General features: G+C 43.6%; 1 protein-coding gene across 2 annotated transcripts in view; it reads right to left on the bottom strand.

Moving 5' to 3' along the window:
* The window catches only part of CSRNP3 (cysteine and serine rich nuclear protein 3), a 150,503-nt gene that overhangs the window by 21,838 nt on the left and 115,290 nt on the right, over positions 1–13,375 (bottom strand). For both annotated transcript variants that reach the window (XM_060257261.1, XM_060257262.1), the window contains one exon: positions 8,427–8,597. In XM_060257261.1, the coding sequence (XP_060113244.1) occupies positions 8,427–8,597 (171 nt within the window). The remainder of the gene's footprint in view (positions 1–8,426; positions 8,598–13,375) is intronic.

The following is a 13,375-nucleotide window of genomic DNA, read 5'->3' as shown; positions in this document are numbered from 1 at the left end:
TGCACAGGGCCAGGTCAGCTGGCTTGCTTATGGTAGCAGCTATGAGAACCATCCTAAACATGAGCCCCCACCCCGTCTCAGCCATCAGCACGCCTGGATTTTTCCTAGTGGCCTTATTTGCCAATCTACCCCTGATGCAAATGAGTGTGAAAAAGTATTTAATCTCTTGGAACCATTCAGCTGCCACAGAATTGGAGTAATACGAGCTGACCATGATGTTTCGGTCAGCAACCTGGCCAGCTGCATTCTGGACCACCTGCAGTCGCTGAAGTGTTTTCAAGGGTAGCCCTACATAAAGGGAGTTGCAGTAATCCAGTATGGAGATAACCATTGCATGGATCAATGTGGCAAGGTTTGACACAGACAAATAAGGAGCCAGCTGGAAGGCCTGGCATAGGTGGGAAAACTGACTGTGCTACCATGGACACTTGATCATCCAATTACAGTGCAGGATCCAACCACTTTCCAAGGCTCTTTACGGAGTCTGCAGCTGTCAGCCGGACACCACTGAGTCTTGGGAGTGACCCTCCAGCTAGCAACTCAGTCTTTCCCAGCCGCATGACCTCCATCTTGGATGGATTCAACCTCAGCCAGCTCCCCTTTAACCATTGGACTACCACATCTAGGCAATGGAATAGTGCTGAGAGCTCTGCTGCCGGCAGGAGGAAAAGCTGAGTGTCATCAGCATATCGATGGCGCCCAACTCCAAACCTCATGATGATCTCAGCAAGAGAGCGCACATATGTGTTAAATAACATCAGAGAGAAGATCGAACCCTGTGGGACACCACAATTCAGTTTTTCTCATCAGAAAAACTTCTCCTCAATAGCAGAAAGCATCTCTGAAGGAATGAGGAGAACCAACTAAGGGTCAAGGAGGCAAGGGAGTTGATCAGGACCAAATGGTCAACTGTATCAAAGGCCACTAACAGATCCAGAAGGATCCACAGGACTGGCATGCCTTTATCCAGAATTTAATCTCTTTACTTTAAAAGGATTTTGATAGATCCCTTTTTGGTTATTTAAACGGTGTCCACAATCAAAGAGCTAGGCATGCTGAAACTGAATGAAATAAACCTTTTGTGGAATTGTTGTCTATCACTACTCATCTGAACGCTTTCCTGAGAGTAAGCCATATTGAATTAAAAAAGACTTGCTTAGGATTCCTCCATGTGTTTTTTTCTCGATGAATATTTATGTAGTCTTTTATTGTAATCTGAATTATAGAAAACATTAAAATTAATACAGCACTCAATACACAGCTTTGGAAAAATAGAACCCTTTTCAAATCTCATCAGTTAATCCATTATAACAATAAATAACAATAAACCTTTTTCCTCTGGCCCGATATCATTTTAAAAAACTTTGAAACAGCCACCTTGTTATCATACTTTTTCACCTTCAAAAAAATCTTATGATATGAATTAATTTCAGGAAGCTTAAATATGCCAAACTTCTTCACTGTCACAGTTAAGTTGCAAAAATCTTTTTATGTTTTCATTCTAAGCAATTAAAGTTCTAGCTGTACGGACTAAATAATAAAGACACTCAATTTGCTGCACTGTTCTAATTGTTTAAAATATCCAAGGGGGCCAATTAGAATAGAATTGTATCTTAATTTTTTCACATATAAATTTCCAAAAATCCTGAGCTGGAGGGTATGTCCACCAAATATGTCAAAGACCCACAAGCCTTTGAAGACGTATTTGAATATAATTTTTAAATTACCCTAGGCATGAAGTACCACTTTGAAAAAAATCTAATAATTTCTATTAATAATACAGACAATTATATTCCCCTACCTGAATACCACATATATGACTAAGAGTGCAATTTTGCACATATCTACTTAGAAGTAAATCTCACTTTGTTTAATGGGCTTATTCCAAGCTAAGTAGGCATATTTACAGAATATTTTTGTCAATCAATATTAATCCAGTATTCAGAAGTTATTTCTTTTCTCAAGACCTCATGTCTTGGATGCAGCTACTTACCTGGTAGAACCATATCAAAGAAAATCTATTGTTCTCTCTTATGTTCAATATTTCATCATAAGTTAAAGGGTGGGGAGCCAAATCAGGCCCCCGAAGGGCTTCTATCAGGCCCCCAAGCAACTGGCTCTTGTCTGCCTCTTTCTCCCTCTCTCTTGCTTCCTTCTGCATCTCAGCTTGCTTAGCAAGGCTTGCTCAATCACACAGAAGCTACAGAGCCAAACCTCGATTTTCTCCATTGGTTAAGGCTCCTCCTCCTCCTGGTCCCCTGGGGAGGGAGGGAAAGAGCCAGAGCTTCATTTGCCCAGTTCCCTGGATCCCATGGGAGAAATACAAAGAAAGCACCTTTAAGAAGAAGAAGATTTTGGATTTATATCCCGCCCTATACTCTGAATCTCAGAGCGGTCACAATCTCCCCTACCTTCCCCCCCCCCACAACAACACCCTGTGAGGTAGGTGGGGCTGAGAATGCTTTTACAGCAGCTGCCCTTTCAAGGACAGCTTCTATGAAAGCTATGGCTGACCCAAGGCCATGCCAGCAGGTGCAAGTGGAGGAGTGGGGAATCAAACCAGGTTCTCCCAGATAAGAGTCCGTGCACTTAACCACTACACCAAACTGGCTCTCTCACCAAACTGGCTCTCAAGACCAACAAGTGTTAATGCTTTAAGCATGTTTTATTTGAAGGGTTTTAAAAAACAATCTTTAGTCATGTTTGTCTGTGTCCTTTAAAAGTTTCTCTCTCTGCTACCTAATCTTTAATAGGCACACACATGGCCTGTCCCATCCCGATACGGCCTGGCCCGGTCTGACAAGGTCTCATTTATATCGGATCTGGCCCTCACAACATATGAGTTCAACACTCCTGGTCTAGGCACCTGACACCCAAACCAAGTCCTGAACCTCATGTGATGGGGCCAGGACAATAGCAACCCTGGCCAATTGACTTCTGCTAAATTATTTTCATGCTACTTGAAGTCTTTCCCAGTTGCTACCCAAAATAACACCAAGTGGCTTAGTTAGGGAAACTTTTCCATGATGACACAGCTGGGTAAAGTACCATTTTCAAACTGTGTTCCAAGTTTTCAATAGTGAACATAAGAACATAAGAGAAGCCATGTTGGATCAGGCCAATGGCCCATCCAGTCCAACACTCTGTGTCACACAGTGGCCAAAAAATTTATACACACACACACTGTGGCTAATAGCCACTGATGGACCTCTGCTCCATATTTTTATCTAAACCCCTCTTGAAGGTGGCCATGCTTGTGGCCGCCACCACCTCCTGTGGCAGAGAATTCCACATGTTAATCACCCTTTGGGTGAAGAAGTACTTCCTTTTATCTGTTTTAACCTGTCTGCTCAGCAATTTCATCGAATGCCCACGAGTTCTTGTATTGTGAGAAAGGGAGAAAAGTACCTATTTCTCTACTTTCTCCATCCCATGCATTATCTTGCAAACCTCTATCATGTCACCCCGCAGTCGACATTTCTCCAAGCTAAAGAGTCCCAAGCGTTTCAACCTTTCTTCATAGGGAAATGTTCCAGCCCTTTAATCATTCTAGTTGCCCTTTTCTGGACTTTCTCCAATGCTATAATATCCTTTTTGAGGTGCGGCGACCAGAACTGCACACAGTATTCCAAATGAGACCGCACCATCGATTTATACAGGGGCATTATGATACCGGCTGATTTGTTTTCAGTTCCCTTCCTAATAATTCTCAGCACGGCGTTGGCCGTTTTTATTGCAAACGCACACCGTCTTGACATTTTCAGTGAGTTATCTACCACGACCCCAAGATCTTTCTCTTGGTCAGTCTCTGCCAATTCACACCCCATCAACTTGTATTTGTAGCTGGGATTCTTGGCCCCAATGTGCATTACTTTGCACTTGGCCACACTGAACTGCATCTGCCACGTTGACGCCCACTCAACCAGCCTCAACAGGTCCCTTTGGAGTTCCTCACAATCCTCTCTGGTTCTTACCACCCTGAATAATTTAGTGTCATCCGCAAACTTGGCCACTTCACTGCTCACTCCCAACTCTAAATCATTTATGAACAAGTTAAAGAGCATGGGACCCAGTACCGAGCCCTGCGGCACCCCACTGCTTACCGTCCTCCATTGCAAAGACTGCCCATTTATACTCACTCTCTGCTTCCTATTACTCAGCCTTTTACTCCATGACTCTCAAGCTTTCTAAGGAGCCTTTGATGAGGAACTTTATCAAAAGCTTTCTGGAAGTCAAGGTAAACAACATCTGTTGGGTCTCCTTTGTCCACATGTTTGTTCACCCCCTCAAAGAAACGTAACAGGTTAGTGAGGCAAGATCTTCCCTTACAGAACCCATGCTGAGTCTTCCTCAATAACCCGTGTTCATCAATGTGCCTACTCATTCTGTCCTTGATAATGCTTTCTACCAACTTTCCCGGTATTGAAGTCAGACTGACTGGCCTGTAATTTCCCGGATCTCCTCTGGAACCCTTTTTAAAGATGGGGGTGACATTTGCTACCTTCCAGTCCTCAGGAACAGAGGCAGATTTCAATGAAAGATTACAGATTTTTGTCAAAAGATCCACAAGTTCAACTTTGAGTTCTTTCAGAACTCTCGGATGTATGCCATCCGGACCCGGTGACTTATTAGTTTTTAATTTGTCTATCAGTTGTAGGACCTCCTCTTTTGTCACCTCAAACTGACTCAGGTCTTTCAACACCCCTTCCAAAATTAGTGGTTCTGAGGCGGGCAAAAAGTTCTCATCTTCCACAGTGAAGACGGAGGCAAAAAATGCATTCAGCTTCTCAGCCATTTCCCTATCCTCCTTCAGTAATCCTTTTACCCCATGGTTCATCCAAGGGCCCCACTGCCCCCCTGGCTGGTTTCCTACTTCTAATATATTTGAAGAAATTTTTATTGTTGGTCTTTATGTTTTTTGCAATATGCTCCTCATAATCCCTTTTTGCCTGCCTGATCACAGTCCTGCATTTGATTTTCCACAGCCTGTGTTCCCTTTTACTAATCTCACTTGGACTGGGTTTCCACCGCTTAAAGGAGTCCTTCTTACCTTTTACAGCTGCCATTACTTTGTTTGTTAACCATGCAGGCCTTTTCTTATGCCTGTTTGTGCCTTTCCTAACTTGTGGTATGTATTTTATTTGAGCTTCTAGGATTATAGTTTTAAATAGTCTCCAAGCTTCCCCAAGGGTTTTGACCGTACTTACCTTTCTAATATATTTTTAGTGAGCTTACAATAATATTTTTAAACTTTCTAATGGGATATATGTAAAGGGCGGGGGAAGAAACCTAATTGTTTATAGCAATTTATTTTACTTATTAGATTTTTCTGAATAAAGGCATGTCGGCCCTGTCGATCCTTCTGGATCTATCAGTGGCTTTTGATACAGTTGACCCTTTGGTCCTGATCAACCACCTTGCCCCTCCTGGACCCTTAGTTGGTTCTCCTCATTCTTCCAGAGACACTTCCTGAGGGTTGCTATTGGGGAGGAGAAGTCTTTCTGATGAGACCTGAATTGTTATTTAATCCCACAGAGTGCCCCATCATTATTTCTGATGAGACCTGATGTTATTTAATCCCACAGGATTCAATTCTCTCTCTCTCTCTGATGTTATTTAACACATATGTGCACTCTCTTGCTGAGATCATCATGAGGTTTGGAGTTGGGCGCCATCGATATGCTGATGACACTCAGCTTTTCCTCCTGCCGGCAGCAGAGCTCTCAGCACTATTCCATTGCCTAGATGTGGTAGTCCAATGGTTAAAGGGGAGCTGGCTGAGGTTGAATCCATCCAAGATGGAGGTCATGCGGCTGGGAAAGACTGAGTTGCTAGCTGGAGGGTCACTCCCAAGACTCAATGGTGTCCGGCTGACAGTTGCAGACTTCGTAAAGAGCCTTGGGAAGTGGTTAGATCCTGTGCTATAATTGGATGAACAAGTGTCCATGGTAGCACAGTCACTGTTTTCCCACCTATGCCAGGTCTTCCAGCTGGCTCCTTATTTGTCTGTGTCAAACCTTCCCACATTGATCCATGCAATGACTATAAGGAGTAAATCTTGGGGAATGAGTCAGCAAAAGAGACAGATAAAAGGAACATGCTGAGCAAGGCTTGGTGTGGAAGCAACCTTGCTCACCGCACCTCTATGTGCTTACCTGCTTAGCAAACAGAGGTTTACCCTGACCTTGATGCCTTGTACCTTGTTGCTGGTAACCTATGCTTGATCTTGAAACCTGGGACCCAGTACTTGTATCCTGCGCCTGTTCCCAAGCCTGACCCCTGGGCTGGACTTTTGGACCTTTGACTCTGGACTGGTTTGTAGACCTTGCTCCTGTGTCTCACTTTATTTGTTGTGTATCCTGAAAACCCTGTATTTGTGTATCCTGGAAACCCTGGGTAGGGCAAGCGTGCCAGGCTTAGCCCTGAACCCAACACAATTAGTCTCCAGATCCAATTCAAAGTGTTGGTGCTAACCAGAGTAGAGCTCTGTTGTAAGCAAGGTTGCTTCCACACCAAGCCTTGCTCAGCATTTTTACGGTGAGTCCCAGTAAGGAATCAGTTCTGCAAGTCGCTCCGATGAATAGTTCAGCCACTCCAACAACTGCTCAACACCCCCGCTAGCTTATAGGCAGTGTTTCACAACAGAAGCTTCCTCAAGAGTAATCCTATAGCATTTAGAAATTTCCATTCACTCACTCACAAGAACTTATCTACCAGTGTAGATTTCACATCACTTTCCGGCACACGCATTTTTTTAAAAAAAATCCATGATACAACCTGAAAACACAGCTAGCATCAAAGGCAGTTTTACTCAACAGACAAGATTCCATAGCATTATTCAGAACTGTGCTATTATGCACAGCAACCCCAGAGCATCTGATGATATTGGAGACCCCTTCAAATCGATTGGCACTCTTGGAACAGTGGTTTCATGTATGGATGCTGTTTAAGCAAGGCATATCAAGCATGTTTCACCAGTTTAGATACAAAATCTCACACAAATGTATCAGGACTACTGAGTGAAACTTAAACCACCCAGAACAAGATGTCAAATAGAAGATGCTTCCAAATCTCATTCTTCTACCCAATTTGGTTAGCCATGCCTGTATGGTCTCTAATCTGATAAAGATTCCATTCCTTGTCTTTTTCCAAAAGTCAGCACCACTCAGCCTTCACTCAAGCCCATCTCTCTCACACACAGAGACACACAAATAGAGAGTAGCTACTGCTTCCTTTTCTTGTTTTCAGTCAGAGAATCTTTAAACTTCATGCTGAACGTTTCATAGCATCACACTACAATACCTCTCACCTTCCATGAATTCCCAAGACTTCCCTCTAATGTGTGATTGTCTTAATGAGCAATCCCAAATTTCAGAATTAGCTGCTGAGTTGGGAATGACTAACCTGCATAGCTCAGAACCAATCAGAAAGGCACAAGCTTTGTGCTCAGAATTTGACAGACTTCCCCGGCCTCCATACTTTGAATGCGGTATAATCATCACAGTTGTGTTGTACAAGCTGCTTTATTGTATTGGTTACGTGAGGGATATTAACACATAAATGGCTACTACTGGACAGCACTCTGATTTGTGAGGCAATCAGCTTACATTTGTATCACATCCATATCGTTGGATATTGTGCTACTGTAATATTTGCATCCTAAATTTTTCTGTCTGGTCAGGAAAATTAGAGCAAGTTATTATAATAGTGCAGTATCTTTCTGTTTATTAGCAGGTGCATCGATACAGTCCAAAGGCTTTTAGGCAGCACAGTATCTAACAATGAACCTAACTGGTGCAAACCTACCCGACTGCTATGATAATCTTTTAAGGCCCTACTTCAGGTGCTCATGTCTTCTGAGATTAAGCAGGGGGCAACCTGGGAGAGGGCATTCTTGGTTGTTGCACCAAAATTCTGGAACTCTCCCTCCAGAGAGACTAGGCCAGGGGTGGCCAAACTGTGGCTCGGGAGCCACATGTGGCTCTCTCATACATCTTGTGTGGCTCTCAAAGCCCCCGCCACCCAGTTGACTGGCTTGGAGAAGGTATTTCTGTCTTTAAATCACTTCTCCAAGCCAAGCTAGCTAGTTTGGAAAATGCATTTAAAATTAAAGTTGCTTTCTTTTCTCCTCTTCCTCCTATCTCCCCATCTATTTCCCTCCCTCCCTTCCTTCCTGTCTTGGGACTCTCAAACAGAAAAAAAAATTAACTGCAAGTACAGTCCAAGTGTAAACCAGCTTGAACCATGAAGAAAGGCAGAGTATTAAATATTAAATACATAAATAAAACAGGCAGAGTTGGTTTCAAATGATCTGAACCAGGCAGATTTCTAATGAAGAAAATGTTCACACGCTACTTATTGGTAAGTTTAGTATACAAAGGAAAAAAACCACACTGCAGTGCTTACTGTCCAGCTGTTGTACTTACGGGTAATATGATTTGATGTAGATGGGTTAACACTGTCACCACTGTCAGCACTTTCGCTGCTAGAGACATCCTCATCCGACTCCCGCACAGAAGAGCAGGGTGAGGAACCATCCACTTCGTCAAACTTCCTCTTTAAAATTCCACTCATAGCTGCAATACTGTCACATGTACCTGCAACAGAAACAGGGGCAATGAAGCAAGGAAACCTTGGACTGCAGACTAGGTGTTCAAGGTCTTTAAAGCCATTCTAAAATAGGTTTACTGAGTTGCAGTTTTTACATGAATAAGACCCACAGGAACCCTAAAAGGCGGACAGAACGTCTAAGAATTGTATATAATATTTGTTTTCTTCTTGATGCGATCGGGAAGATGATCAGAAACAAAAGACAGAGCTGTTTACAGGGAAAAGATAGGAAAATCTAAGTCAAAATACTGGAGTGTATTAGTCACGTTTATAACCACACAAGACCAATCCCTGGTCAAATGATGAAAATTAATACAGTTCCCTCTTTTCTTGAAGTGCATTGCAGGTTTCAATAAACCTTGTCCCCGAAAATTAGGTGAGGCTGGAAGCAAAGCAATATTCAGAGCGTCACCTCAGTGCTACAGCACTAGGGTTGCCAATCCCCAGGTGGGGGCAGGGGATCCCCCCGTTTGGAGGCCCTCCCCCCGCTTCAGGGGCGTCAGAAAGCGGGGGGAGGGGAGGGAAATGGCTGCTGGGAACTGTTATTCCCTATAGAGATTTATTCCCATAGAAAATCATGGAGAATTGATCTGCGGGTATCTGGGGTTCTGAGGGGGCTGTTTTTTGAGGTAGAGGCACCAAATTTTCAGTACAGCATCTAGTGCCTCTCCCCAAAATATCCCCCAAGTTTTAAAATGATTGGACCAGGGGGTCCAGTTCTATGAGCCCCAAAAGAAGGTGCCCCTATCCTTCATTATTTCCTATGGAAGGAAGGAATTGAAAAGGTGTGCCGTCCCTTTAAATGTGATGGCCAGAACTCCCTTTGGAGTTCAATTATGCTTGTCACAGCCTTGATCTTGGCTCCACCCCAAAGTCTCCTGGCTCCACCCCCAAAGTCCCCAGATATTTCTTAAATTGGACTTGGCAACCCTATACAGCACACACAATGAGGAATGTATAAACCACTCAGAAAAAGCAACTACATCACCACCCAGGAAGGGTGTGGCATACACTGGCCTCCATTTCTAGCGGCGCATGTGTGAATATGATAGCTGCATTATCCTTTTAGAAATGTACTGAACAATTACATATATTAAAAACGGAGTGTCCAAGGGTGGCCCCATGAGGGTATAGTGGCATCACGAAGGTTTCGGCACACCACACACTGCCATGGTGCCAAAGCCCCATGGAAACATTCCACAACAGATACACAAAAGGAACATTTTTACAAATAATTTCTTTCTCTTAAAGAAAAATAGAAAAGAAAAAAGTTCTTAAAATCTTAAATAAGTTTTTTTTTATATAAAAGGAAAAAGGGGGGATACGTAAAGACAAGACAAAAATACAGCAACGGTGGTGGGGGACATACATTTAAACTTCAATAACAAATTTCCAACTATCTAAAAAACAAGTCCATAAACAATTGCCATCTATATGCCATGTGTTCAAATGTTGTAATCCATTCATTTACCAAGGGGGGTTTTTATCTTTCCAGCGTTGTAATATCCACACAATGAATGTAAACATATTAAGTGGAGACCCATTAAACTCACTGGGGATGGGTAATCCCTCACCCCCTGGTGCAGCTCCTCAGTCCGGCATCTTCCTCTGTCACTTCTGAGCCTGGAGCAGCTGTCGGGTGTCCCCCACCACCAAGAGCTGAGGGGGGGATCCCATATCCCTACCTGTGCCAAGCCTGATGCAGCTCCTGAGCCTAGCATCCACTGCCACCACACTCAGTGCAGCTCCTGGGCTGCTGTGCCTCCACCACCAAGCCTAGCTTGGCTCCTGGGCTACTACACTTCCTAGGTTGCTTCACCTGTTACCAGACCCAGCACGACTCCTGAGCCCCCATGCCTCCGCCGCTGGGTCCAGTGCAGCTCCCAGCCTGCCAATCAGCTGACCCCAGGCCTAAAATAGGAATTGGGGGGGATTTATACCCCCCACTGTTCTGGGGGGTTTTTAAAGCCAGATTTGTCTGCAAACCCAGGAAATTTGTTTAGTGTCCATGTGGCCCTGATCCATGGATTTAAGTATCCACAGATGAGAGCCACAAGTCGTTAACAGTATGTAGATGGTGCCATCTCACCAGCCATTTGCAGCCAAAAATGCAGGTCTGTAACACTAAACAGAGATAGCTTTTAAGGGATGATAAATTTTGGACAGCTTTCTGAAGGTGACACCGCTTATACTGTGCGCCCAGTTTTTAGAGACAATGGGTTTACACTACTTCATGGAAGAGCTTCTGTGTTTGCCGTAAGATGCTAGCCATACAACTGCCGCCCTGTTGTTGCCACCACAACAGTCATTATGAACCATGCGTGGGACTGATGACTGACAAGAGCAACACTCTACAGATGTGTGAACATGCTTCTAGCATTCACTGCACTTTACAAATATACATTAGTTTGTCACGCCATTGAGGTCCACAAGGAACTATGAAGTCTTCCATATTGTGGATGCTGAAAATTTAACATGAGATTGTGGGGTAGTTTTTCAGATCAAATTAGTGACAGAACCAAAATCAGAATTCACGAATTGTCGCCTCTCATTCACAGAAGCTAAATATTTTCACTTGGATTCTGAGACTGGTTTCTACTTACACAATTGATGGGATCACATTGGGAATCTGGCGCAGCAGTATTCTGGCTTTGAAAAAACTAGTGCTCTTTGATGCATACTGTTGCAATCACACAGCTCCCGCCCTGCTGCTGGGAGAGGCATGGGCCACACACGTGCAAGAGGAGCATTCAGACAGCTCCTGCAGGGTGCATGTATCATATGCAGCCATTCAGAAAGCTGGGAAATGCGCCCTGCATGCGCTTTAGAGATTTGCTGCCGGGAAGTTCCTGGTAGGTATTTAATCCAGTCCCTGCCCATCCTAAAATGAAGTAAAGATGGGCAGGACTCAGGAGCAGATGTGTGATCACACACATTAAATTCAGAGGGGAGGTATGACTAGTTCAGGCCAAATCTCTTGTGTGATCGCACCCAATATCCTTTTCCATTGCCAAAACAGTTCTCCCCTGTGGGATGCATTCTATCAGCATTATGCTCTTCCACTAATGCGAGGCAAATGTGGTCAGCGCTAGACAAATGAAGTCCACAGAAGATGACCCCCTCCACAATGGACACAGAGGAATGCAAGTGGGAAAAGGACTTAGGATCTAAGCCCTAGAATAGTCCTCTTTTCATTTGGCCCAAATAATATGAACAGGAGAAGTGTGGAAGAGGTAAACTTGGCAGTGTCTAGGAATTTAAAATACTGGCTTAATTCCATTAGTAAGCATGATAAAAGCAATCCATATGAAAAGCTTCTCTCTCTGTATATAACATTTTTAAAAAGTTATTGTTGAGATCAAAAGGGGGGAAATCTTTAGGGTTAAAGGAATATGAGAGGCTAAGAGACATGGCTTGTCCAGTCCTTGTCAATTTTAATATAATTTTACTTGTAAATCATTGTAACATAAAACAGTTAAGTGCAGCACCACTTCTTTCTCTTGACCTGATTTCTCACTTTTCCCTAGCAAAGCAAACTGCTTTGGAACCCACTGAGACCACACCTTGCCCAATCCATTTATGGCCCAGCCGTTCTGCTCATGCACATTGCAGATGATGGGCACAACTTGGGTAGAAAGTTCTATGTGCAAAGTTAATCTCACTCACAGGGGACAACATTATGCCATCAGAGCATAGAAGGAGCCATGCTATAACTGAGGAAGTGTTGTGCATTCATAAGAAGAATCCTTGCCTGGCCAATGCCCATTCCACCCCACCCCTTGACAAAGTTTAAGGGTATCTTCAAGGGCAGTGTTATCTGTTCCCTATGTTGCAATAGTTGTACACGAGTCAATGGACCTGGAAACTAGAAAGACAAACAATTATCATATTTTCTAAGAACAGACTATTGTCGCTCAGGTACGTAAATCTAAACTGTCTCTTCATTAGGTCAGGTTAATTAAATTGTAATTTGACTCTGTCCTGCTTAATAATGGCCTTTTCCTCAACCTTGAACAGACATGTCCTGAGATGCTGAATCTGAATATGTTACCATATATAATACGTTTTGTTTGAGAGCACTCTGAACCCCTTTGCCTGACAACAAAGCTCTGAGTGGCTTGGGAATTTGCAATGTTGAGCAAGCAACAACATTCCAGTCAAAGACATCTTCTTAGTCTGCTGATAAAGAGCACAGCCAGTGCAAACGGCAATTCATGAATCTTTTAACAGTTTGTATAATTGAAAATCATTACACAGGATCCTAGAACTGGAAGGTGATGAAAAGCAGAGGTCATCAGGTCACCACGTTCCAAAGGAGAAGTTTAGCTCTCATAACATCCAGTGCGAAGGGCACTTCAAGTAAAATAGGAGCAAGGCATAAACAAAGGACACATACAGGACAGCACAAACAGCAGTTGTGATTTTTTGACAACAGAACAGACTGATGGATTGTCTCTACCCATGCATCCTACACACCGACCTGCAGTACTCACCTAGTGGCTGTTCCAGGTTCTTTTCTCATTTGTTCCCCCTCTTAGGCTAGCCCATCTGGCTTCTCCCATGCTTTTTTCGGAGTAACTCCCACCCTATGGAATGAGTCACCTGAGGATGTGAAAGGGCCATCTTTCCAGTTAAGTGTGCTATTAAGGGTGTGCATTCGGTTCGGCCGAACCAAATAAACCTCCGAATCCTCCCTGATTCGGAAGTATACAGTGCCATAAACTTCCAAATCCAATTGGAAGCCATTATACGGGAGCCGTATACG

Source organism: Heteronotia binoei, chromosome 16 (genome assembly GCF_032191835.1).
Source record: "Heteronotia binoei isolate CCM8104 ecotype False Entrance Well chromosome 16, APGP_CSIRO_Hbin_v1, whole genome shotgun sequence".
Lineage (NCBI taxonomy): Eukaryota > Metazoa > Chordata > Lepidosauria > Squamata > Gekkonidae > Heteronotia > Heteronotia binoei.
The sequence above is the reverse complement of the archived record's forward strand: the minus strand, read 5'-3'. Positions and strand labels throughout refer to the sequence as shown.